General features: G+C 48.0%; 1 protein-coding gene across 5 annotated transcripts in view; it reads left to right on the top strand.

The window, feature by feature from the left end:
- Window positions 1-27,774, top strand: part of PACS2 (phosphofurin acidic cluster sorting protein 2) — a 180,179-nt gene that overhangs the window by 132,262 nt on the left and 20,143 nt on the right. For all 5 annotated transcript variants that reach the window (XM_084637745.1, XM_084637744.1, XM_084637746.1 and 2 more), the window contains 2 exons: window positions 6,528-6,570; window positions 13,433-13,475. In XM_084637745.1, the coding sequence (XP_084493871.1) occupies window positions 6,528-6,570; window positions 13,433-13,475 (86 nt within the window). The remainder of the gene's footprint in view (window positions 1-6,527; window positions 6,571-13,432; window positions 13,476-27,774) is intronic.

The raw sequence follows: 27,774 nt of genomic DNA, 5'->3' as shown, positions 1-27,774 counted from the left end.
GGAAAGTGATCAGGAACAGTCAGCATGGATTCACCAAGGGCAAGTCATGCCTGACTAATCTAATTGCCTTCTTTGACGAGATAACTGGCTCTGTGGATGAGGAGAAAGCAGTGGACGTGTTATTCCTTGACTTTAGCAAAGCTTTTGACATGGTCTCCCACAATATTCTTGCCAGCAAGTTAAAGAAGTAAGGGCTGGATGAATGGACTATAAGGTGGATAGAAAGCTGGCTAGATCGTCGGGCTCAGTGGGTAGTGATCAATGCCTCCATGTCTAGTTGGCAGCCGGAACCAAGCGGAGCGCCCCAAGGGTCAGTCCTGGGGCCAGTTTTGTTCAATATCTTCATAAATGATCTGGAGGAGGCATGAACTACACCCTCAACAAGTTTGCAGATGACACTAAACTGGGAGGAGTGCTAGATACTCTAGAGGGTCGGGATAGGATACAGAGGGCCCTAGACAAATTAGAGGATTGGGCCGAAAGGAATCTGATGAGGTTCAAGGACAAGTGCAGAGTCCTGCACTTAGGACGGAAGAATCCCATGCACAGCTACAGACTAGGGACCGAGTGGCTAGGCAGCAGTGCTGCAGAAAAGGACCTAGGGGTTACAGTGGACGAGAAGCTGGATATGAGTCAACAGTGTGCCCTTGTTGCCAAGAAGGCCAATGGTATTTTGGGCTGTATAAGTAGGGGCATTGCCAGCAGATCGAGGGATGTGATCATTCCCCTCTATTCAACATTGGTGAGGCCTCATCTGGAGTACTGTGTCCGGTTTTGGGCCTCACACTACAAGAAGGATGTGAAAAAATTGGAAAACATCCAGTGGAGGGCAACAAAAATGATTAGGGGACTGGAACACATGGCTTATGAGGAGAGGCTGAGGGAACTGGGATTGTTTAGTCTGCGGAAGAGAAGAATGAGGGGGGATTTGATAGCTGCTTTCAACTACCTGAAAGGGGGTTCCAAAGAGGATGGATCTAGACTGTTCTCAGTGGTAGTAGATGACAGAACAAGGAATAATGGTCTCAAGTTGAAGTGGGGGAGGTTTAGGTTGGATATTAGGAAAAACTTTTTTACTAGGAAGGTGGTGAAGCACTGGAATGTGTTACCTAGGGAGGTGGTGGAATCTCCTTCCTTTGAGGTTTTTAAGGTCAGGCTTGGCTGGGGTGATTTAGTTGGGGATTGGTCCTGCTTTGCTCAGGGGGTTGAACTAGATGACCTCCTGAGGTCCCTTCCAACCCTGATATTCTATGATTCTTTGAAGGGTGAGCAGAGAATATGCCGGAAGAGTAGCACGATCTGTGCCCTGCACCCTCCCCTCTCACTCCCTAGCCATGCTCTTCTGGGCACGTTGGTAGTTGCTTGGGGTGTGGTAGCAGCCATTCCCCATGTCTGACTAAGGAGAAAGGGAGGTGTTTGAAATACTGTGAGGTCAGCTCCCTCGACAGCAAGAAGTGGAAGTAACACTGGTACGGGCCTGCTGCTTTTGATGAGGTCCCCCTTACTGGTCACCAGTGAGCTGATTGGCTGCAGGCCAGTGGGTCAGTGCAGCATATTGCTGACCCTGGTCAGAGAAGGTTGGTGGAGTATTGGACTGCTGTGGCCTAGAAAGCTGCCTTCAGTTTAGTAGGTGTTAGTGACACCAGCAGCATTGTACCAGTGCCAGGCCTATCCACTGGAGGTGGCACTACTGACCTGGCTGCTGCAAGGCAAGACCCCATGCCCTCCTTGCACCATGGTAGTTAATGCTGCCGGAGCGCGTCACATGCCAGTGAGCACTGAGCAGCCCAGGATGTCTGAAAGATATTTCCCCTCGCCACGGGACACACTGCCCCAGGGCTCAGCACCCAACACTGTCTCTTCCAAAGCGCAGGCTCTGAAGCTGCCAGATTGTATGCTGGAATCTAGGGGGGAGCCTGCAATGGAAGTTTTGTTCAAACCCCCCACCACCCCACCCCCAGAACCATGCCTCTTTTTGGCTCAGCCATGCCCACCTGTTGTGGTTGGCATTGGTGAGAATCTGTGGTGGCACTTGAGGGAAAACATGACAGCATTTCCTCTTTGGGGCACTCTGAGGGAATAATTTGATGCATTTTGTGCCCTTGACCTCTCTGAACTGTGCAGCAGGGGGTAAATGGGGCTGAAATGTGATGTTTTACTACATTCTGTTGTATTGTCATGATTGCCAATAGCTGCATTCCAGGAAAAGTTGCTGGTTTTGCAAGGGCTTATGGTCACTCTAATAAGAATTTTACATCTTTTGGGAGACCAAGAGCACTCGCATATGGTGTGCTACTGTGGCAGAGATGGAGCCTATAGCATGGCTTAGGTCAGATGGTAGGGAATGCCATGGATTCTCCAGTGAGTAACCTGGAACCCAGCTCCATTACTGCATTATCGGAGGTGGCAATGAAACGAGGGCAAACAGATGGCTAGATCTGTGAATGACTTGAAAAGTGCCTCAGACACGAGAGGACCCAGAGTGCCCATGCATGTGACATGGCCCAGGAGTATGACAAACGCTGAAAATGGTCCGAAGTTGCGGAGAAAGACTGACACGCTTCCCACCCACAGGGAGAAATCAAATTTGGAAGTGAATCTTCCAAAGAGTCTAAATGACTTTTGGCCATTTCATCCATTTATTCACAATGCAAGTTGATGAAATCAAAACCAGTATTTTTGTGACTGTCATCTGCAGTAAATTAGCCGCAAACACTGATGCCCTCATCCCTAAGGATGAGAATTCTGGGGTGTGGAGTGACTGCCCTGCATGATGCTGCTGTTGGCACTTGGCCTTCAACCAGTGTAATGGGCCACAAAGACCTCACCTGGTGGGACAGAACTGCTACCCCTTTCTCCTGCTGACCATATGGGGGCATTACTGGAACCGAGAGCCTGGTTTTGGACCTCCGACTGTAAAATCAAGCCCCCTCGATACATTCGGTGTCACGCTCTGTATTAAAGTTCCATTTATAGTGTATAAAGAGTTAATAGGTGTTTTAATAAAAGGCTAACAATTGACTAACCAACCTTAAGTACTTGTCCGGCACCTATCACTGTAATAGGTTAGTGCCTCACAATCTTAATGCCTTTAACCTTCCCATCCCTGTGACTAGAAAAGTGGTGTTATCCCGCTCTGCATGTCAACTGGTTACTTAAACTCAAACACCTTCTGCTGATTTGATTGCCCTCTGTAGCATACTCCTCATGTCTGTAACAGCCGTTAAGAACACCCGTTAATTGTTTATTCACCCTTTATAAATGGAAGCTTAATATACAGTGACCACATTTTGCAAGATCAGGGCAGCTGTTTAATTTCTTCACTATCATATTTAAAATCCCTGTAGTTCTAGGTTACCCTTCTTGACTTACTATTTCATCAAAATCTTTTCTAGTGCAAACTAGGCCTTCGTTGGGCTTGTTTAGCCAGATGAAGCCGACCTGATCCCCTGTTCCTTTTTTTTCTTTTGGACAAAGGCTGGCTTGTAAGACTTATTCCCCACTGTTTGTTTGGGGAAGGGAGGGAGATCAGCAGCCCCCAATTCCAGCTCCTGCCAGTCTCATCCAACCTCAAGAACCAAAAGTTAAATACAAGAGATGTATCAGATGAAGGAGCCTGGGACTGTGATTTTCAAAGCCACTTTAAAAAACAAATCACACCATAGAATTGGTTGTTCTGATCTCTAATCTGGTATGTGTTGTGTCAAATACTTCAGTACTTCCTAGCAGTCCTGATTACTGGTACATTACAAGGTTGGGCATTCAGTCATCTCTCCCGATAGAATAAATTATTATTTTAACAAGGACTTCAAGAAGGGAATTTTACTTTCATCCACTTTTTCCTAATCTGTTTTCATCATTTAAAAAAAAAATTGCCTTTTTTCCCAGTGTAACAGTTGGCTAACTGCTAAGGCTTTCTGTGGCACAGATTGTTTCTGAGCACCACTTATATGTATGTCCATCCATCCTGCTGGTGTTTTTCTATTAAAATAATTAATAGACATAAAAATAAGCAAACTTCTATATGGCCCACAAGAACAATATTTAAAGAAGAGCGCATTCTTCCAAACTAAGTGATTTTGGGTTAATGCTTCTAACTGAAATCTGTTCAGTTGTCATTTTAAGAAGCATTAATCAACTGTCAAGAGCAGTAGTTAAGAAATGAACCATTACTTGCCATTTAAAATGGGCAAATTACTATTTTAGAATCAAAGACATCTCGGCTTTCCCTGGAAGGCATCTGCTCTGTACTTGCATTTGTCCTCGGCAGAACTGAGCAAGTGTTCTGCTGCAACGGCGTTTGGTTTAAGTTTTTTAGTGCTTAAAGAGAACTGGAATAGCAGCAAGAGTAAGAAGATGATACTCTGGTACTTTCATCATCCCACTGAGTGACCAGGCAGTGTGAGGCTGTCAGATGAGGACAGCACTTATCTACTTGTAGCTGAGGAAGGAAAGGACTGAGATTCCATTGCTGTTTTATCTCAACAGCTCTACAACTTCCATAGTCCATTAGAGATTTCTCAGTAGCACTTCCCAGTTTCTCTGCTGCGTACTCTAGCAGGTTTTGTTCAGGGAAGTTTCTAGAGGTTTAATGGCAGGGGCTAGCACTGGAGTTAAAAGGGTGTGATGGAAAGCCTAAATAAAGGACACGAGCATCTGTATAATTAGTTCTTGCTCAGCGTGGCTGAAGCATGAAGAAAACAGCTGGGTCGGGAAGTGAATGGAGCCTTGGTTCCACCCCAACACTCCTACCAGCTGAGCCAGTGCAAGGGTAAGTTGCACCATAAGAAGGGCTATGGTGTAACACCCCCTGCCGGTGAAACACCCCCTGCCCCTGAAGCAGGGCGGGAGCTGTGCCTGAGTCACACATCCCTCAGCTGCGTGCCACCTCTTACACACGGCTGGGAGGAAGCTGTCTAGCCAGTCCGACTTGTACAGTTGTCAGCATTTTTCATGTTTCCGCACCTTTTCAGAGGATCTGCTGCAGAGAGCACCACGGGGCGGCGTGTTTCTTTTGATGGACTCCATGTCTTGAGTGTTTGAGCCGTGCTCTGCAGTAGTACAGGCTACAGCAAATGCCTTTCTTGACGGAGTGCAAAGCTCCCAGCATTCAAAAATCGCGAGATTTAAAACTCTCCCACCTGCTTTCTTCAACTTCAGATTCAGCCTCAGATGTGCAAGCGCACACTTCAGGCCTCTCCAGTGGCTGCTTGGAGAGTGACTCCCCTTGCCCTCTCCTGACCTCTGCCATTCTGTCCCCATCCCTGCACCTCTCATCGTGTCCCTCCATGGTGCCCTGGAGCAGTGGTCCCCAGCCTTTCTTGTGGGAATAGCATACTGCTATTTCCAGAAGACTATGGCAGGCGCCGGACACCCTGCCGCCGAAATGCCGCCGCAGAGATGTGGCAGCGGGAAGAAGCGTCGCTGCTGAAATGCCGCCGAGAAATGGTAACACTTCTCGGTGGCATTCTGGCAATGGGGTGTCCTGCGGGCTCACAAAAATGCCCCGGCGGGCACCATGGGGCCTGCGGGCACCGCATTGGGGACCCCTGCCCTCAAGCTTTTTTCCCACCAAGCACCTTCCCTTCCCCCTCTCCTACCCATCACTTCTCCCTCTTGTCTCCCTGCCTCCCACGTGTGCCTCCTGCTCCCCCTCCTTCCTCTGTGCCACCACAGCGCCACGGATTTCTTCTCTCCCCTCCTCCATGTTTCTGAATTCTGGGCAGGACTGATATACCACCTCCTTCAAAGTGTAAGTCGTGTTATTGCCGCACTTGGGGCTGTATGTGGGACATCTTGTCTGTGTCCCATTACACTGTCTGGGTGAGCCACCTGCCTCTCCTCCCAGCCCTCCTGAAGTCACTATTTCCAGTTTGCTTCCTAAACATCAGTGATCTTCCAAGAGCATTCTGTTCCAGCTCTGGGTCTGGGCTTTGTTTGCGTTGTGTCTCACTCAGGGTGTAAGCTCCTTGTGGCAGTGTTACCTGTTTTTGTGCATGTGTGTGTCTGGTGCCACACAAGTAAGGTGTCATGGCTTGTTAACCCATAGCAGGCTGACTGCTTTAGTGATTCTGGGATTTGCAAGGTATGCTACTCGACTGCAAAGTGGGACTCGTGAAGGCAGTGTGTTCCGAGAGCTCCAGTTATTAGTAAGTAACCTGCAGGTCTCTGTATGCTGGTGATGTATGTTGTGGCACGGGTTCATTTCTTTGCAGTAGGAAGTCATGTGTATGAGTATAGCTACTGCCATGTCATTAAAGCATGTTTCTCTCTCCAAAAAAACAGCAAGGGAGTGAGAGGGGGGGAAAACTTCCTCTTTTATTTTAAGAAGACTTCTGAGGAGGTGCAATACTCCCCAGCTGGTGTGGGCTCTCGGAGTATTGTCAGAGAGACACTGAGAGAAGAAATAGAATTGGCGCTTGCACATTTTCAGTTCCTGCTGCATGCTTGATTGAAACAGTAACATGAATTTTTTTCTCAGCATTGAAAGAACTTCTTATTAATCACTCTCTCCTTGTTACTTCTAGCCCTGATGAAGAATCATCCCAGAAGTTCATTCCCTTTGTTGGGGTGAGTATTTGCTTTGATGTGCAGGTTAAAGTTTGGTGAATTTCATAAAACAAGGTTGATTATTAACAATCTCACTTGGATCCATAGATTCTAAGGCCCCAAAGGGATAATTAGATCATCCAGGCTGACATTATATGGTATAATACAGGCCATAGATTTTCACATAGTTACCCCTGTCCTGAGTCCAGTTCTTGTCTTTAACTAGAGCTAATCTTCCAGAAAGGCATCCACTATTGATCTGAAGACTTCAAGAGATGAAGTGTCTATCACCTACCAACCCATCTACAAAAATTTGCTTTCTGAAGAGGGTTTCCTCTTCTTAAAAAAATGAAACTTACCAGTAAAGCCCTTCCTGAAATTGAGTTGAGGATTTACCTGGAAACTATTCAAGTTGAGAAAAGTCTTACTCTTTTTTCTCTCTGCAGCCAACTCTTGGCACTTCATATTACAAATTTGTGTACCACTTTACCTGTAGCTGCACAGAATTGTGTGGTACCTAGTGCGTGGTAAATAGAATCGTAGGACTGGAAGGGATCTTGAGAGGTCATCTACTCCAGTCTCCTGCACTCATGGCAGCACTAAGTATTATCTAGAGTTTAGACCATTCCTGACAGGTAAATAAATTCCCTAAAATCAGAAGTGTTATGCAAAGCAAATCTAATGCTTAGAAAAGAAAGTCTTTATTTAAATTAACATTTAATTACAAAATTGAGTCACTTTAAAGCCAGAACACCCACAGTTAACAGCCTCAAATGTTACCCTGCCAGCATAATATTGCATATAAGGCATGCATATTACATCACTGTAACTTATAACTCTGATTCAAAATGAAATTTTACCAATAATTTCAAAATGAAAACATGGCCTTTTTGAAAAAGAAACTTACAAATTCTATAGCTGCATTTAAGGCTCTTTAAAAGGGAGTGGAGGGTGGATTAGCCCATCCCCTCATTATTTTATTCACCCATTAAGCCTAATTTCCAAGACACCAAATTTGGTTCATTGATTTCCAGTCCCCCACTTGTTAAAGTTATGCCTGGTACAGTCCTGGAGTTATATCAGCATTCCTTTTTGGCTGTTCCCTTTTGCACCTTTTCCCACCAGCACTTGTTGCAGGTTATTGTGACCCTTCATGAACTTTCATTCACTTTCTACAGTTGAGCTCACAATTAGGTTAAATGTGTAGGCCCGGTTATCAGAACAGACCACGTTAAAAACACGCCCATTGGGGTGGTAATTCCCACATAGAATTTCTTTTGAGGCTCCATTTAATATGTTGAACTAGTAGGACTAGTTATTGTGTGATACTAAGCCAAACTCTTTATAAAGGCCCAAATATATTATCTCAATGCATGTACCATTATCAACCAAATTTACAACCTCATCAAAAAAATTAAGTTTTACAAAGAGCTATTTTCCTTTAAATCAAGCTGCTTGTCATTAATTACCATCCTTTACTTCTTTACTGATTGCATCCCATGTTAGCCTTTCCATGATCTTGTTCAGGATCAAGGTCAGGGTAAAAGGCCTATAGTTACCCAAGTCATCTTGTTTTACCTTAACTGTTGAAATGAAGTGTTCTGGTTTCGGAATACTTTGTATGAAATCTGCTAACCTTCCACTTTTCTCAGTACTAGTATGTTAATATTCAAACCATGTGACTGAGAGCTGGATGACTCCGGCCCAATATCCAGCCTATATCTAAATCTTGCATTTCTTTCTGCATAACATCTCTAAGATCCAGCCTTGCCTCTCTTATGCATCCACATAGCTAAAACTCTTGTCCAGGCTCTCAGCTCTTATTTTGCTTACTGCAACATCCTCTCTGGCCTTGGCAAGATTGCATTTGTCCTGCTGTTACCCATTCAGAATATTGCTGCAAAGATTATTTCCTAGCTCATCATTAGCCGTGTCACCCCCTCTCTTTTTAATCCTTGCCCTGGCTCCCCCTTTTCTGTCACGTCAAATACAAGCTTCCCTTCTCCATTTTCTAGGCCTTGCAGTCAATTCCCAGCCTCTCATCTCTTGTTTGCTATCGAGCTGTCAGTGCTCTTCTATTGGCCCGTGATACCAATCTCCAATGCCCACTTGTTAGATGTTCCCACTGGCACCTTTGTACTTTCTCCCATGCTGCCCCTTGCACCTGGGAAGAGCTCTCCTGTGAACATCCGAAACCCTACCTCCTTCTCCACCTTCGACTCCCTCCTCAGAACTCTCCTTGGTCCTGAGGCCCACAAAAAACTTGACAGCCGCTAAGCGGTTGGTGTGCAGAGACCATTGCCTATTATGCTGACAAATATTGTCTCATTGTTTACTTGTACTACACTGTCTGCCTATACTGATGTTGTGTCTGGTCTTGCACTTACAACGTCTGTTCCTTTGGGTAGGAGGTGCTATCTTTTTGTTCTATATGTACAGCACCTAGCACAATGGGGTCCTAGTCCATGACCCGGGCTCCTGGTTGCTGTGGCTAAATTCTTCGTGAATGAGTCGCTATTCTCCTTACCCTGCCATTGTAGGCATGCTGAGAGAAATAGTAACTTTTGTGTTGCCTGCCCTTCTGGTGCTCTGATTCTCTTGCTGACATGTTTCACAGGAATGGAGCAATCTTCCCTTTCTCGGGTTTACTTTTTTCTTGGTTAGGTTATTCAGTCCTCTCCAAGGTTCTGGTATAAATCCATTTAATATTATAACCTTAAAGGATGACTTGTTGATTTCTCTTCAGCCACTAGATGTCTCTGCGTCTCTGTTTTTTTGTTGCATTTTAGTATCTTCCCTTGCTTTTTATGAGGGGGTGACTTGTTCTTCCTCCTCCTTCTGACCATCTTAAGTCAGCTTTTGTGTGTTTTGTGTAGATAAGTAGTACTTCCAGCTATAAGTGACAAAGTCCCAAACCCCTTAGAGCTCTTAACAGGTCTTATCCTAAGGCCGACCTATGGTTCAGGTTGACCTTGCTTTCACCTTCATGTCTTTTTCTGTCCTAAGATGTAGCCTTCCCAGGAAATCTGCCTTTGCAGCTCTACTGTTGATATGCTCCTTTATTAACTAAGATACTAATCTCCCTGAGGCTGTGAGGTGAATTGCACTGACTTTTCCATGACAAGTATTCTCATGACTTTGAGTGTCATGCAAGCTCTGGGATCAATGAATTTTTCTGAGTCATGGCTGACTAATGGGTGTGTGTCCTTACGTGAAGTGTTTCAGCTCTCCTAATGAAAGGGAGAGGAGCTAAGATGTTAGGCTTGAAGTGATATGAACACTGCACACAATACAACTTTTTCAGGTTTTTATAAGAGTCTCCTCTTGACTTAAATTTAGTTCTCATTGTAATTTGCCAAATAAAGTTTGAAGAATACTGGTTCAGCAGTTCTCACGTTGACTTATTTTAAATTAGCATTGTTTCTCTATTTTAAATATGGAAGAAGAACATTCTCTCGAGAAAGACGAAAACTTTCTATTTTGCATTCATAAAACTGCCAAGTTGAAACACTCACTTATTATTTATTAGCCCCGGCACACTCTTTAGCCTCAGGGCCCTGGTCACACTCAAATTTAGGTAACTACATACTGCTGTCCTGATTTCCCCTTCCAATTTCATAGATTAAACCCACAAGGAACCATTGTGATCATGGGCCACAGAATTTCCCCCTGCAATTCCTGCATCAAGCTCAATAACTTGCAGGTGAACCAGAGAACATATTTTTTAGAAAGAAATCCACTGTTGATTTGAAAGCCCTGAATTGATGGAGAATCCACGCCGTTCTCTTGTAAGTGGCTGCAGGGTTGCCACCCTTACCTATAAAAACTTGTGGCTTTTCCCAGTATGAATTTATGAAGTTTCCACTTTCAGTAAGTGGGTCGTTTTATCCCTTTTCTATCTTAGGGTATGTCTGCACTAGAATCACTACAGCATCACAGACGTAGTGACAGAAAGGGTGCTTCCCTTCCTGTGGTAAATCCATCCCTCTGGGGGCTGGTCTCCACTTGAAATGCTACGGTGGCACAACTGCAGAGCTTCATTAGAGACCCCACCTATGCCAACAGGCCGGGTTTTCCTGTCAGTGTAGATAATCCACCTTACAATAGGGGGTGGCTAGGTTGATAGAACAATTTTCTGTGACCTAGCGCTGTCTACACTGGGGGATAGGTCGGCATAACTACGTCTCTCAGGAGTGTGAATTTTTCATACCCCCGAGCGACATAACTAGGTCAAAATAACTTTTTGCGGTTGACCAGCCTTTTGAATCCTGTACTATTTAGATACTTCGACCATGTTCAAGTCACCTCTTAATCTTCTTTTTGTTAAGCTAAATAGATTGGACTGGTTTAATTTTTCACTGTACAGCAGGTTTTCCAGGCTTCAAAATCATTCTTGTGGCTCTTCTCTGAACTCTCTTTAGTTTGTCAATATCCTTTTTGAAGTTGGACATCAGTACTGGATATAGTATTTTACTAACGGTTTTGCCAATGTTATATACAGAGGTAATTACACATCACCTACATTCCTCTACTTATACATCCAAGGGTCATCTTAGCCCTCTTAGCCACAGTGTTGCAGTGGCATCTTGATTTTCTATGATTTTTTAAATCAGTGGTGTGTGGTACTAAGCTACAGAAGTCCAAGAATGTTATGTCAACACAACTCTCTCAAATCAAATTCTTAGCTTCATCAAGAAACAATACCAAGTTTGTTTGAAAAGGCCTGTTTTTCATAAAACTTAACTGGCATTTAATTCTGCTACCATCTTTAATTCTTTACTGATTGCCTTATTTAACCATTCTATTATTGGTGCCCAGCATTGATGTCAAGCTAATTGGCCTATATTTACACAGATTACCCCATTTACCCGTTATAAATATTGGCACAACACTACCTTTCTTCCTCTGGAACTTCCCTAGAGTTCAAGTTTATTTAAAATGAGCATTGAGTGTTCATTTTGTTCCTTGGCCAAATCTTTTAAAACTGTTGGATACAAGTTATACTGCCCTGCTGATTTTTAAACATTTTTAACTTTGGAAGACGCTGTTTAACAGTTTCCTTAATTAATATTTGATTGGAAAGTGTTTTTTCACTGTATATGAATACAGCACCTGGCTTCTTTCCAAATACAGAGCAGGAATAGTTATTGAATGCTTCTTCTGCCTTGTCTGTATCAGACAGTTTTATCATCTTGCCTAGTGATAAATTCCTGATACGTTTAAAAAACATTGTCCTTAACCTTAGATTTTTTTCATTGATATCTTTAGCTTTCTTTATCTTATATTGCATTGCATAACTTCTGATTCATATTTGTTGCTGTTAACTTTTCCTTTTCCCCATTTGTTATACTTTGTCTTTATTTTGTGTTGCTGCTTTCACTTCCCCGCTAAACCAGGATTCTTTAATCAGTGCAGCCACCTTACATGATTGTGGAATTGCAGATCAGATCATGTTCACTTGCACTTAAGTAACCACTGATTCTTAGTTCAGTGATCAATTCATCTTTATCCATCAGAATGAGAGGTCTACTGTAGAATTAACCGGTGTTGGTTGCATTAATTCTAGTGTTAGAAAATTATCATTTAAATCAAGGGTCTCAAACTGGCGGCCCACAGAGTTATTTCCTGCAGCCCACCATAGGCATGGACTCCACCAGCAGCCAAGCTCCCAGGAGCGGGGACGTGGCACACTCAGGGGAGGAGGTGGAGAAGAGGCGGGGCCAGGATTTGGGGAAGGGGTGGGACCTCATGGAAGGGGTGGAGTGGGGGCGGGGCCATGGGGGGGCTTTAACCTAACTAATTCTAAAAGTAAGCGCATGTTGTTTGAGTGAGGTGCATTACTGAGTGTTTATATTTTATTAAAACCCCTCTTCACATTAGTTTTTAAAAAGTTAGTACATTGACTTTTAATCGCATACTATATTACTCTTCATTTTTTTCATTTTTGACTATACTTTTGTATCGTATGAAAAGGTTTCAGTGATGCGGCCCTCGGGCCAATATACTAGTCCTCATGTAGCCTTGTGGTGGTTTGAGTTTGAGATCCCTGATTTAGATACTGTTTTCTTCCTAAAAGAAAAGGAGTACTTATGGCACCTTAGAGACTAACAAATTTATTTGAGCATACGCTTTCATGAGCTACAGCTCACTTCATTGGATACATGCATCCGATGAAGTGAGCTGTAGCTCACGAAAGCTTATACTCAAATAAATTTGCTAGTCTCTAAGGTGCCACAAGTACTCCTTTTCTTTTTGCGAATACAGATTAACATGGCTGTTACTCTGAAACCTGTTTTCTTCCTGGCCATCCCATAGTGTTGGGGTAAAGTGTTAAACAGAAACTGTGTTGCACCCCAGATGTGACTGAATTTCAATGGTAGTTTAAGTGGTGTAGCCAAAAATGGTTTTCTATTGTCTTTCTGCTCCCGTTCCTATTCCTAGGGGCAGCAGGGGACCGATACGGTCTCTGGTATAAGTTTGAGCAGTCTCAGGGTTGATTCAAGTTACACTGGCTGATAATCATCCCAAGGTTCCATGCTCCCTTTACAGGGGGACAGGGGACTGTTGTAGGATGACCAGATGTCCTGATTTTGGGGTCTTTTTCTTATATAGGCTCCTATTACTCCCCCAACCCCTGTTCAGATTTTTCACACTTGCTGCCTGGTCACCACCGACTGTTGTTAAGTTGGTATAGCTTGTTGTATGCCAGACAGGGATTTCTATCACCAGTAGAGTACTCCTGCCCACTCGAGCCATCTTTCTGGCCCTTTTGCATCACCAGAGTGATAGGAAAGCGATTTGTGAGACCAAGCCTCTGGCTCACAGTTTTTCAAGTGATGGAGCTGACCAATACATATAAACTCAATTGTGTTTTCCATTCCAGGTGGTAAAGGTTGGAATAGTGGAACAGTCCTCAGCAACATCAGGTAATAGAACCTTTGTCTGCTTTTCATTGCCGTCTGTAGCATTCCAGATTGGAGCTGTAATATCTACATTATGGGAATGCATGAATGCATAGGTTTAGTGGCACAAGGTCAGAGTTAGCAATCATGGCATGTTAGGGCTTGTTGACAGGGTGAAAGTTATGCCAGTATAAGGTAGGGTGTGAATTTAAAGCGCTAAACTCCCCATGTGGATGCACTATTCTGGTATAAAAGGGCCTTTTTTCTGGCTTCGTTTATGTCGCTTTGGAAGTGATTTAAGTTCAGCAGAAAAAATCCACTCTTATCCCAGAATAGGTATGTTCACATGGGATGTTTATGCTGGTATAACTGGAAAAATTTTGGTGTAGACAACCACTAAAAAAAACATGCAACATCAGTGTAAACTTGAATTCAGTGCCTGGGTTCATTTGACATACATAGTAATAAGGTTCAGAGTTTGTTTCCTGATTAAATCTGTAAGCCACTTATGTGCACTTGGAGAACAGCAGCTCAGATTCTAGCAGCCTGTTGTGCTGTCACAATCTCATTGCAGTCCTCCAACAGAAATAGGAGTGGAGGATATTCGCTAAAATTGTCACACATGCAAGAACTACATGAAAAGAACAGTTAGGGTTACATAAGCAAGCACTCAAATGGAATTAGGGAGCTCCATGCAACCTTAATTCAGCCCCTTGTGGGTCTGGATTGATGGTCTTTAATTACATGATCACATACTATTTTGTCCACAGGATCTGCCTTATTCAGTGCACAGGATGGACAGCTATTCAATATTTTACTCCTGGGTGTTCAGCGTGAGGCCTCAGGCTTTATGGACTGCACAACCCTGCACTGATGACAGAATTACTCATTTCCAAGTTGGCTTTTCTATGATGCTTGTCACCAGTAGTATCTGAGTGTTTCACAAACATAGATTAATCTTCATGACACCCCTGTAAGGTGAGGGGGTATTGTCCCCATTTTACAGATGGAGAATCGAGGCACAGAGATTAACATCTGAAGTATCCACTAATTTTAGGTGTCCAATTTGAAATGCCCAGGATCTGATTTTTTCAGAGTATTTGGCATTATATAGCACTTTATATGTTGCAAGCACATCTCCCATTGACTTCATCTGCAGCTGTGAGTGCTCAGCACTTCCGCAAATCAGAGCTCATGGTTTTAAGTTGGGCCCCAGAAAATGAGGAACTCACAATTAGTGATCACCTATGGAAAGTCTGGTTTAAGTGACTTGTGCAGCATCATTTTGGGATGTATAAGTAGGGGCATAGCGAGCAGATCGAGGGACGTGATTGTCCCCCTCTATTCGACATTGGTGAGGCCTCATCTGGAGTTACTGTGTCCAGTTTTGGGCCCCACACTACAAGAAGGATGTGGATAAATTGGAGAGAGTCCAGCGAAGGGCAACAAAAATGGGTCTGGAACACATGACTTATGAGGAGAGGCTGGGGGAACTGGGATTGTGTAGTCTGCAGAAGAGAAGAATGAGGGGGGATTTGATAGCTGCTTTCAACTACCTGAGGTGGTTCCAGAGAGGATGGTTCTAGACTATTTTCAGTGGTAGAAGAGGACAGGACAAGGAGTAATGGTCTCAAGTTGCAGTGGGGGAGGTTTAGGTTGGATATTAGGAAAAACTTTCCCTAGGAGGGTGGTGAAACACTGGAATGCGTTACCTAGGGAGGTGGTAGAATCTCCTTCCTTAGAAGTTTTTAAGGTCAGGCTTGACAAAGCCCTGGCTGGGATGATTTAATTGGGGATTGGTTCTGCTTTGAGCAGGGGGTTGGACTAGATGACCTCCTGAGGTCCCTTCCAACCCTGATATTATATGATTCTATGATCATATAGTACTCGGTGGCAGGGGCAGGGATAGAATCCAGTTCTCCAGGGCAGCGTTTGACTGCCTTAACCATGAGACTGTCCTTTCTCTTCCTGCCTCATTCACTACAACCCTTCCAAATTCTGCAACAAATGGAGCAGAAGTGCTATAGACAACAGCCTCCTTCACTACACAGCCCTAATTCATCCCCAGAGCAGGCCCTCCTGTGCACTGAATGAAGCCGGGGTTTTGTGGAAAAAATAGCATGTGAGCACTGCTCAGTCTCAGTCCCCTCCACTCCAGCTTCTTGTTCAAGTCTTTGCCCCGCCGTACCAGTTCTCCCCCAGCACACTGGCTCCTCGTCAGATCTGTCTCCTCCCCCTTTCTCCTGCCCAACTCTCCCTGTGGTCGTCTTGTTATCTTGGTCTTGCTCACAATGTCCAACCCCCATCTAGTTTCCCTCCCTGGCTCCCAGTCTCCTTTATCAGCTTGACAGGCTCCTTGTCCCAATCTACTCCAGGTCCCCTCTGCACTCAAATCAGGCAGCTTCCTCCTCCATGCTGCCTGGGCTCAGCAAGCGGTCATCTGCTTTCAGTTCAGGAGCCCAGACCTGGCATAGTCCAGAGCTGCAGCTCCAGGGATAGTCCTGCTCACCTTTGAGCTGGAGCATGCTCAGTGCAGATAGAATGTTCAGGAAATTTAGCAGCTAAAAATCTAAGAATTCTTTGAGCAAACTGCAATTTTCAAAGGCTTCTAACTTGGTCAAATTTGAGCGGATTTTCATGGGAAAAGCAAATGATACCTCCCTGATACAAAAGCCAACCCCTACTAATTTTTAGTCCCTTTTCCAAAGCGTGGGGGTGCTAGAGCTCTTTAAAGAAAGTTGCCAGAATGTCCTAACCTTATTCTCTGAAACCATTGAGCCATTTTGGCTGAAACCCCCCCACCTCCCCTCAAAATCGGACACCTGGCATTGAAAGTTTCAGCCCAAGCAATTAGCAAATTGAGCTTGAGATGTACAAACAGCTACCAATATCCTCTGTACATCGCCGCCCTGACACACACTGTTACCTTAGGAATGTTTTAGTCTGCTAAATTGCTGCGACTGTTTCTTGTATCCCTCCACCAGTAAAGCCACATGCCTTGTTACCATGGTCTGGATTGGCCCTAGACCTGTGCATGGAGGGAACCCTACATATGTGGCTCTCTTTCCTACACCGCAGGACTCTGCCATGTACTTGGCACCATCCCATCCCACCCTATCCCTCTGGAGGCTTCTCCGCAAGGTTCAAGGGAGTGAGTTCAGGAGGCCTAGGGCAGATGGAGTGAGGGAAACAGGTGGGGAGAAGACGTGAATATTAGTCAAAAATAATACAACAGCAGGTTGTATTTATTCTCTGCAGCTCCCTGTGCCCATCTCAGGGTTTGAGGGTCATCTGTGGCCAGGACGCTGGGCGCTGGAGCACCACAGAGGCCCACAATCTTAAGGTGGATGGCTTTGTTCTCCTGTATATCCCCTTAGCTCTGCCAGGTTTTGGTTTCTTCTGCAGAGGACAAACCATCCCCATTGGGACACTCTGGGAGGAGGCCTACAAGAGGATCCTCAGACTTCCCCCGGCTATTGCCACGGGACTTTCTGTGACGCTTCCTTGGGTACCCAGGGCTGTGAGGCACCTTGCTACCATGTGACTTTAGTGTGAGGAAGCAGAGTCTGTATCTGCCAGGGATCAGCTTCCCAACTCCACTGACCCTGGGCAGCACCAGCCCTGCCCTCTGGGCCTCGGAGGCCCCACTGTCGCTCTGCAGGTTAGCAGTTGGCACACTCCTGCATTCTCTGAGCGTCTACCTGGAGTGTCCAGCAACTGCTCCATTGGACACTCGCAGCATTCACAGATTCCCTGTCTCAAAGGAACAGTACACCCCCGTTTACCAGTTCCACCTCAGTTCACCACCCCGCTTCACACAGCACTTAGACAGGGTTATAGTGAAAGCAAGTATACGTTTATTTAACAAAGGATGGAGATGCAAGTAGAAATATTGGAAAAAAGGGTTCTTCGAGTGATTGCTCATGTGTATTCCACAATAGGTGTGCGTGCTCGCGACGTGCACCAGTGCCAGAAGTTTTTCCCCTAGCAGTACCCATAAGGGGGAGCCCCCCCGGCAGCATCTTCCTGCCATGGAAAAAGGGGGGGCTGCGCTCCCCCCACCCTCAGTTCCTTCTTGCCACCAGTGGAGGTGCGTCGAAACTGCTCAGCTCCAGCTTTGCTGCGGCTTGTCCCCAGAACTCTTCATTTGTTCAATAGTACCTGTAGTCAGTTAGCTAATTTAGTTAGTTTAGTTAGTCACTGAACCCGGGCCAGGGCATGCCCAGTGCCCCAGGCTTTAAGTCGGACGGCTCTTGTAGGCGCTCTATGCCAAGGAGCGACCTGCACGCGGATTGTCTGCACTGCTTGGGAGAAACCCATATCAGCGAAAGGTGCAAGCTCTGCAAGTCTTTTAAGCCCTGGACTAAAAAAGAAAGGGACATTAGGCTCCGGGCCATCCTGATGGAGTCGGCACTGACCCTGACCCCAGCATGCCCTCCGAACCGGTACCCGGCACTGTGGCGTCAGTACGCGGAGACCCTCTGGTACCATCGTGCAGTGGGCACTGCTTCCCATCCACGGGGCACGCCAAGAGGACTGGAAAGACTCCCTCTTCACAGCGGCGCCGAGGGAAGTCTGGGACAGAGGCTAGGCCCATGTCGGGTAGTCCTTGATCCCCATCAGGCCCTAGGCCTCCGACTCACGTTGAGCGGAGTAGCCCGGCCCCTTCAGAGCAGGCCTCTCCAGATGTCCAGATGCCATCTACGCCCGAAGCCCTACAGGCAGCCAGGGACATCATGTCCATGCCAGTGCCCGGAGCTCCACTGATGTCGGCCCCATGCTCCAGAGGCAAGCCGCCACTGGGATCACCACAGTTGCAACCGGCCTGGTACCGGTCTCGGTCGAAGGAACGTTCCCGACACAGCTCACCATCCAGCGACCCTTCAGGGCTCGGTTCATGTGGATCACCCTCCACGCTGGCCAGACTGTCCGGATGGGTGCTGTCTGACCGGGACTCCCAGCACTGTCCAGATGGGTGCCATCTGACCGGGACTCACAGTCTTTGCAAAGCGAACATCAATGGGACCATGGTGGACGTCGCCATCTGTCCTCGTCTTGCAGGAGATACCGCAGTCGGTCATGGCATGATTGTCGACGCCTTTCCCGCTCAGACTCCTGTTCCAAGTCTCCGCCAAGGCACCATAGCCCCGGGCATTGATAGCCAGCATCTTGCCAATGCGGGTCCACCCATCGAGGCTGTTCGCAGAGCAGCTACTACCGTTGGTGCTGCTCCTCCATGTCGAGATCGCAGTCCCGTGGCCGATGTAGGTCCCAGCACCGCCAATACTCCCGGTCCAAAGGCAGCAGTGGACCATTCGCCAACCTGGCCTCCCCTCGCAGCCGCCCATCTTCAGGCCAAGCTAGCCAGCCCGAACAGCCAGCCCCGCTGGTGCCACAGCAAGTGCAGTGGCACCAAGCATCGTGGCCGGCCCAGTGGTACCAGTGGGCACCGTGACCTCTGGCGCAGCCCCTGATGCGGGCTCGCTCGGTGTCCGGGGCCTCAGAAGCACCGTCGGCGTCCATCTTTAGACCGCCAGAAAAAAGGTCGGTGGGATCTGTGTCCTCGGTACCATGCCTGGAGTCTGACCCAGTGTGACAGGGTCGGGCCAGATGGCTACAGGAGAGTAATAAAAGGCAGATATATTAGCCCCAGGCTAAGTAGGTCCCTTTTCCCTGGGGAAGGTTCCAGAACAATCAGGAACCTTCTGGAGACAATTAAGACAGGCTGATTAGAACACCTGGAGCCAATCAAGAAGCTGTTAGAATCAATTAAGGCAAGCTAATCAGAGCACCTGAGTTTTAAAAAAGAGCTCACTTCAGTTTGTGGTGTGCGTGTGAGGAGCTGGGAGCAGGAGGCACTAGGAGCTGAGAGTGAGGAGTACAAGCATTATCAGACACCAGAAGGAAGCTCCTATGGTGAGGATAAAGAAGGTGTTGGGAGGAGGCCATGGGGAAGTAGCCCAGGTAGTTGTAGCTGTCGCACAGCTGTTCCAGGAGGCACTCTAGACAGCTGCATTCCCTAGGGCCCTGGGCTGGAACCCGGAGTAGAGGGCGGGACTGGATTCCCCGCAAACCTCCCAACTCCTGGTCAGACACAGGAGAAGTTGACCTGGACTGTGGGTTCACGAAAATGGCCAAACTGAGGGCTGCTGTGAAGCTCCAAGGCGAGCAAATCCGCCAATAAGCACAAGACCCACCAAGGTAGAGGAGGAACTTAGTCACACCAGGTGGTGGATCCGCCGGTGCTGGACGACACCCAAAGCACCGCACCCGCTTCGTCCCATCCGGAGGAGCTGATTGAGGCCCCGCCCCCCTCCGTCCCACAGGAGGACTACCTGGCTCACCAAGACCTAAAAAGGGTGGCAGCAAGCCTCCACCTCCAGGCTGAGGTCCTCAGACTCCCTGTTCAATGTGCTGTCCCCTTCAGCACCGGGCAGGGTGGCCTTGCCACTCCATGAAGGGGTGGCAAGAATTTCAAATGCCCTGGGGTAAACACCAGCCTCGTTGGCTCCCATCTCTAAAAAGGCGGAGCGCAAGTACTTTGTATCCACGAAGGGACACAAGTATCTGTATACCCACCTGGCACCCAACTCCTTGGTGGTCGAGTCAGTCAACCACAGGGAGCGGCAGGGGCAACCAGCCCCGACCCCCAAGAACAGAGACTCTCAGAGGCTGGATACTTTTGGGAGAAAAGTTTATTCGTCGTCAAGCTTTCAGCTACGAGTAGCAAACCATCAGGCTCTCCTGGGTCACTACGAGTTTAACCTCTGGGAATCCGCAAGTTTGAGGACTCCCTCCGGGAGTGCGATAAGAAGGAGTTTAAGGTGCTCGTGGAGGAAGGGACTGCGGCCGCAAGGGCATCCCTGCAGGCTGCTTCGGATGCAGTAGACACTGCCGCACAGTCCATAGCCTTGGCGGCATCCGTGAAACAAGCATCATGGCTTCTGCTCTCTGGGCTCTCCAGCGAAGTGCAGTCGTCAATGCAGGATCTCCCTTTCGATGGGAAGGCTCTGTTTGCTGAGGAAACAGACACACGGCTGCATGGCATGAAAGACTCCCGCACGACTCTCCAGACCTTGGGCCTCTATGTCCCTCCTCCGGCAAAACCCAAGTTCAAGCTGCAGCAGGCTCCTGCCTAGGCTGCCCTCCCGAAGTACGAGGCCGCCCACAAAAAGCAGCGGGACTATAGAAAGCGCCCGCAGCGGCAATCCCGGCCTGCCCACAGCCTGGATCTTCTAAGAACAAGCAGGCGGGCAAAAGGTGCTTTTGATGGGATGCTCGGGGATACCCTGCCAGTTCTCAGCAGGGACCTATCCCCAGTAAAGCTCCTTTTCTCCAATCGGTTGTGTACTTCCTTCCCGGAATGGTCGTGGCTCACCTCGGACCGGTAGGTCCTCAGCACCATCTCCTGAGGTTACACCCTTCAGTTTACCTCTTCCCCACCCAACCGCCCCGTCCCTTCCGGGGGACCCCTCTCACGAGGCCCTGCTCAAGTAGGAGGTGGGGCAGCTCCTGGACCTACGAGCTATAGAGGCGATGCCCGAGGAGTTCCGCTTTACAAAGTGTATGGCGGTGGTAGCGGCCTACCTCAGATGGCGGGCGGTCCAAATATTCCCATATCTGGATGACTGGCTAGTCAAAGGCACCTCCAGGTAACAGGTTAGGGATCATGTGGCACTCCTCCTGTCCACATGTACTGCCCTGGGCCTGTTGATAAACAATACCAAATCCACATTAGTCCCGGTCCAACACATAGAGTTTAGCAGGGCGCTACTGGACGCAGTGTTGGCCAGGGCCGCGACCCTGAAAGGACTCATTGATTCGGTCACAAGGTTCCCCGTGACGACAGTCAGGGTTTGCCTGCACCTGCTGGGTCACATGTCTGCGTGAACATATGTGGTCTATCACGCCAGACTCAGAATGAGGCCCCTCCAGCTGTGGCTGGCCTCACAGTTCTCCCAGGCCACGGACAGAATGGACAAAGTCCTCACCGTACCGAACTCGGTGATCACCTCCCTGCGGTGGTGGTTCGTCCCAAACAACATGCTCCAAGGGGTCCCATTCAGGGACAGGTCCCCATCATTGGATCTGGTGTCCGACGCGTCGGACCTGGGTTGCGGGGCCCATGTGGTGAACTTTCAGACCCAAGGCCTGTGGTCGATACAAGACCTACCCCATCATATAAACGTCAAGGAACTCAAGGCGGTGTGACTGGCGTGTATGGTCTTCTGCTCGCACCTGGAGGGCCAGATAGTCAGGGTCGTCACAGACAACACAGCCTCGATGTTCTATATCAACAGACAAGGCGGGGCCCAATCCTCTGCCCTCTGCCACGAAGCCCTCCGTCTGTGGGACTTCTGTATAGCCCACGACATCTACCTAAAAGCCTTTCACCTGCCGAGCGCCCGGAATGTGAGGGTGGATCTCCTGAGCAGGGATTATTCCTCTCAGCACGAGTGGTTTCTACACCCAGAAGTGGCTCACCATCTCTTCCGAAGGTGGGGTACTCCCCAGGTGGACCTATTTGCAACCCAGCAGAACTGATGATGGCCCCGGTTCTGCGCCAGGGAGGCCTAGGGAGGGGCGCTATCTCCAATGCCTTTCCCCTGTCCTGATCAGGCCAGCTGCCTTCATGGCCCACGTCCCCATCCAGGACATTTGTAGGGCCGCCACGTGGTCTTTGGTTCACATGTTCACCTCACACTATGCGATCGTCTCCCAGGCCAGGGATGATGCCGGGGTCGGCAGGGTAGTACTCCGTCCCGAGAACTTGTGAACTCCTACCCACCTCCAACAGATATAGCTTGGAATCACCTATTGTGGAATACACATGAGCAATCACTCGAAGAGGAAAAGACAGTTACCTTTTCCATGACTGGTGTTCTTTGAGATGTGTTGCTCACGTCTATTCCACATCCCACTCTCCTTCCCCTCTGTCAGAGTTGTCTGGCAAGAAGGAACTGAGGGTGGGGGGAGCGCAGCTCTCCTTATACTGCTCCAGGCAGGTGCCGCTCCAGGGGTCACGGGGGGGCGCTCCCCCCCACAGGTACTGCTAGGGGGAAAACTTCCAGCACCGCTGCATGTGGCAAGCACGCACACCTATTGTGGAATAGACATGAGCAGCACATCTCGAACAACACCAGTTATGGAAAAGGTAACTGTCTTTTACATATACAATAAAATCATAACATGCATTCTAGAGCGTAGACTTAAAGAACAAGAGACTCGTGTCTTGCAGAGTATTACTCACCCCAAATCCTTGCAGCGCTTTACAGCCAGGCATGGCTGTCATCCCCTTTTACCTAGACAAGCATGTTTGTCAGTTTGCCTCCTCTGAACTATTCAGTGTGTCCCTTTGTGTTTCAAGATATACCAGACCAATCCAATGTCTGTGTTTGTCAATAGGACATCCTCCTGCTCTTTGTTCCTTCCTCTAGGTTTTGCAATTTCTAACTTTTCACGTGGTTCAGTGTGCAAATAGGCCTACAGTGTGTGGCATACATACACAAATGGTCAGATGGCGGAAGAGGCCTGTTACTGCCTGCCTGAAAGGAATTATCTCCACAGTCTGGCACCTCCTGGTGACCTGCCTCAACTCCAAGACCTTGAGAGCATAATTTTCAGTATAGATACATAGCTCCTTTACCATAATCCATACACACATTTCACAATGATTATGGCAACCAGTGGGCTACTGGCTCTCAGTAGCGATCTCACATGCCACCCTTCGGTGAACTATTATGCAGATACCCAACCCTGGGAATCCCTGTAAATCCCTGTGCACCCCCAGACCCTCTGCCAGTTGGCACCTAGGTCATACTTTCCCAGGAGGAAAATATCTTGGCTTCTGAGTCCAACTGTGCAGGGTTCATAGGGCAGGAGAGACTAAAGCTGATCTGTCAGAACACATGAAAAATGATATTTTAGTGTTACTGCATGAGCCTGACTCTTTGGGCCCTCTGTAGAGCTGGACGGGAGCACCGGGCCCTGTTGGGGGAACAAACAAGTTCCCGTTTGTAGCCCTGAAAGGCCATGAGATACCCGACTCTAGCACTGACATGTTAATGTCTAGAGAAGCTGCACTGATTTGGCTGCACCAGCCATGTCCTGGGCCTCTGAAGGAGGGAGGGGGGGAGAGGAGGGGACGGGAGGGAGAGCCCACACCGGTGGGCGGAAATATGGAGCAGGCCCCTGGGAGGCAGCACATTTTTCAGATTGCATCCATTAGGAGTTCCCAGTTGGCTCCAGGCAAGTGTATTAGTGGGGGATGAGGTGGGAAGTGGGGGTGCGAGTGCACGTGCTTGCACGTAACGTCAAATGTGGAACACCCGCCTGTGAAAGCAGGCCATTCGCACCAGGCGGCAGCAATAAAGAGCACAGGGGCTGCTTTTAGAGTTCACCTTAACGTCGTCGTGGGGCTGGGCTACATACAAACATACGCCAGTGTAGTTAATTTACTTGGAATTAACTGTGTCGATTCAAACAGAACATTCTTAATCCTAAATGAGCGGCCACACAGGCCTTGTCTACACAACAGAGTTAGGTCAATGTAAGGCTGCCTACGTCGACCTAACTCTGTAAGCGTCTACACTAAAACGTAACTCCCACCGATATAACTTCCACTTTACCAACTGAATAACTTCACTTCTGTGAGAGGCGTAGCTCTTAAGTCGACGTAGTGAGGTCGACACAGTGTCAGTGTAGACGCTGCGTTACTTATATCGCCTGTTGCTGCCTTTCGGAAACCATTCCACAGTGCCTCACACTGGCAGTTAAATCAGTGCAAGTGCTGGTTAGGACGCACACTGCCAACACAAGGAGTGTAGTGTGGACGTGTACAACCAATTCAACTGCGACAGTGGCTCTATGTCAACGTAATTTAGGTCAACTTAATTTTGTAGTGTAGACTTGCCCATAGACTTGTTCTGAAATATCAGGTATGAAATAGAAGTGAGTTTGGTGCATGTTTGTGTAAAGACCAGCTCTTACTTGGGCTTCAAAGTTCCAGCCCCAGGCAGGTGCTTGAGAAGGGGATCAGCTGGAGACAGCTTTCCGGTGGTGGTTCCAGCAGCACATTAGTTTGCATTGCATATTTGTTCATAGCAGGAAAAAACACTCAGCTCTAAAATGTTCTTAACAAAATGACCAGACAACATTGCAGCCAGGATCTGCCGGGATTTTCTTGATTCTGACATTAAGGCTTTTTGGGTGAGTTTTGGGGGTTTGCCAGTGAAACAATTAGTTTCTCATTTGCTAAGTGTCCTGGAGCCTTCACCCTAGAGTGTTAAACTTTGGCAAAGAGACTATACTGGGATTTCAGTAGGCTCTGCTGAATATCTTAGGCCAGGTTTACTATAGGGATTTCTGTTGTCTGCAGCCAGGCCTTGAACTGGGGCTTGTGCTTGTGCACATCCCTAGCACAGACACAGCCTTAGTAATTGACCACAGAGCATGTGGAGTGATTTTTCTTTTTGTTAAATTTTTTTGCCCAAACTGTGCAAATCAGTGACAGTTGACACCAGCTTTCCTACCATAGTCAGTTGCAATATAAATAACCCAGTTCAAAAAAGGCAGGTTAAGGTTTGTCATGCTGGGAAGGACTGTTTTACCCCTCACCCATGACTCAAATGGCTTGAAGAATTGTATTCAAACTTTAAACCTGTGGGGGGGGTGGGTTTTATTAAAGGGATGGTTTTAAACCAGCACCATTATGGATATGTTATGCTGATTGTTAAACCTGGCTCATACTGACAAATATACAGAGAGAACCAGTTTTAAACGAAGGCCTTATCTACATTACCACATATGCCAACAAAAGTTATGTCACTCGAGGTTATGAAAAAACACACCCCTGAGCGACATAAGTTTTGCTGGCATAAGTGGTAGTGTGCGCAAGCTATGTTGGCAGGAGAGCTGCTACTGCCCGTTGGTTTTATGATGATGGGAGAGCTCTCTCCTGCCAGCATAGAGCGGCTACATGAGCAGCAATCTTACAGTGGGGGCAGCTGCATCGATACAGCTGTGCCAATGTAAGCTTGCTAGTGTAGACATGACCTAATAAGTGTCCTAGCCAGGGGTTTGCACTGGCTTAACTAAATCTGTTTTCTAAAGTGCTATATGCTAAACTGATGCAACTTCTATGTAGGCAGGGCCCAAGTCAGAGAGATTTTACCCCAAAATGTGGACGTCTGGCAAATTCTGCACATGTTAACATGGGAAACTGTCTTGCAACCTTAAGTAGAGCTCTGCATGCTTTGTTGGTGCTGTAGGCCAAGCTTATAGCACACCCCAGGGCTCCTGTATCCCTCCATTCCCACCTCCCACAAACTCCCTGGCTGGCAACTTCCCATCCCCCTGTTTCAGAGACTCCCTGCAGCCCTCCCACGCCCTCATGCCAGGCGATCTCTGTGCCCCCATTTCTCACATGCATATATGCCAGGGGTTGACCCCTATGCTCCATACCAGGATCCCGCACTGTCGTCCCGTCCCCCCACTACCCCCACCAGGGATTCTGTGTTCCCCTTTCTCCCATGCCTGAGGCTCTGTCTGCACCTCCCCACATTCTTCTTGTTTCTCCTCTTCTCTTTCAGGGGGTCAGTATTTTTAAACTGTCTGGGGAAGATGGGCTGGTTGGAGATAAAGGGTATTGTGCTGAAACATGCTAGTGGCTGCCCTTAGTCAGCACTTTCAGAGGTGCCTGAACCTGCTAGCTTTGCTAACCAGATACCAGGGGGACCCTGTGCCATTTCTCCCGTTTTGGCTTTCTGATTTTCACCAGAATCAATAGGCTTCATCCCACTGATACTTAGAATATGCCTTGAAAGTTTGGAATTTAAATGCCACATCTGATCAAAGTTGTTGCGTTACATCCAGAGAAATGCCATTAAATGGAGTGTGGTAATATCTTGTATTGCACCAACTTCTGGTGGTGAGAGACAGCAAGCTTTTGAGCCGCACCCTCGGGTCTGGGAAAGGTGTCTCAGCTAAATACAAGGTGTAACAGATTGTTTAGAGTAGGCAGTTAGCATATATTGTAAGGGACCATTTAAGGTGAAATGACCTGCTAACACCTCTGCTGTCATAGGACAAAAGGGGGGGGGGGTTGGTGGTGTACCTCATCCACCTCACTGAATGCCCCAGTAACTCTGTGGGTGAAACCAGACAATCACTGCACTGTCAAATGAACTCGCAAAGGAAAGCGATAAAAGACAAAAATACCACATCACCGGTGGGTGAACTCGTCTCACAGAGCGATCACTCTGACCTCTCAGTCCTCCTCCTCAAAGGAAACCTGCGCAACGCTTTCAGAAGATGAGCCTAGGAGCTTAAATTCATAACTGTGCTACACAGACACTATGGCTGCCTACGCTGCGCACCTTACAACAGCGCAGCTGTGCGGCTGCACCTGCATCGGTGTAAGGTTCAACGTGTAGCTGCTCTTTGTTGCCGGGAGAGAGCTCTCCCGGCAACAAAATAAACCCACCCCCAACGAAGGGCAGTAGCTTTGTCATTCGGAGAGCGTTTCCCGCCAGTGAAGCGCTGTCCACGCTGGCATTTTTGTTGGTGCAAGTTATGTCAGTTGGGGGGGGGGCTTCAAACCCCTGATGGACAAAAGTGCTAGTGTAGACAAAGCCTAAAAATGATGGACTGAACAGACACACTGGACACGAACCCTCCTGTTTTTTGTCCTATGATTGCAGAGGTGTTAACAGGCCACTCCACCCGGAATGGTCCCTTGCAATATGTGCTATCTATTCTAAACAATCCGTTTCACCTTGCATTTAGTTGTGAGGCTGGAAATATGTTTCCCAGACCTGAAGAAGAGCTCTGTGTAGCTCCAAAGCTGCTCTTTCACCCACAGAAATTGGTCCAATAAAATACATTCCGTCCCCCACCTTGTCTCTTTAATACCTAAGGACCAGCATGGCTATGACAACGCTGCCAGGGCCGTCCCTACCCATACACAAAGCAAGCAGCTGCACACTGCTGCAGCCCCTGCTCTGCCTCTTCCCCATGGCTCCGTCCCTGCTCCACCCCCACCCCACCTCTTCCTGCCCCTGCTCCGGCCCAGCCCTGCCCTCACTCCAGCCCTTCCCCTGAGGACTGCAGCAGGGGTTGGGCTCCCTGCACTCACCAATGGTGGTAAGCGGAGGTACCTGGCCCCAGCCCGCTCTGCGCCGCCAGCGAGTGCTGGGGGCGGTTCCCCCCCCGCCCCTCAAGCCCTGAGGCTGGAAGCAAGGGGAGCAGAGCGGAGCGGGCTGGGGCCAGGTCGCTCCACTTCCCACCGCCCCGTGAGTGTGGGGTCGGGCCCGCCCTGCGCTCA

This window comes from Lepidochelys olivacea (genome assembly GCF_965140295.1).
Source record: "Lepidochelys olivacea isolate rLepOli2 genome assembly, chromosome: 8".
NCBI classification, from domain to species: domain Eukaryota; kingdom Metazoa; phylum Chordata; order Testudines; family Cheloniidae; genus Lepidochelys; species Lepidochelys olivacea.
The sequence above is the reverse complement of the archived record's forward strand: the minus strand, read 5'-3'. Positions and strand labels throughout refer to the sequence as shown.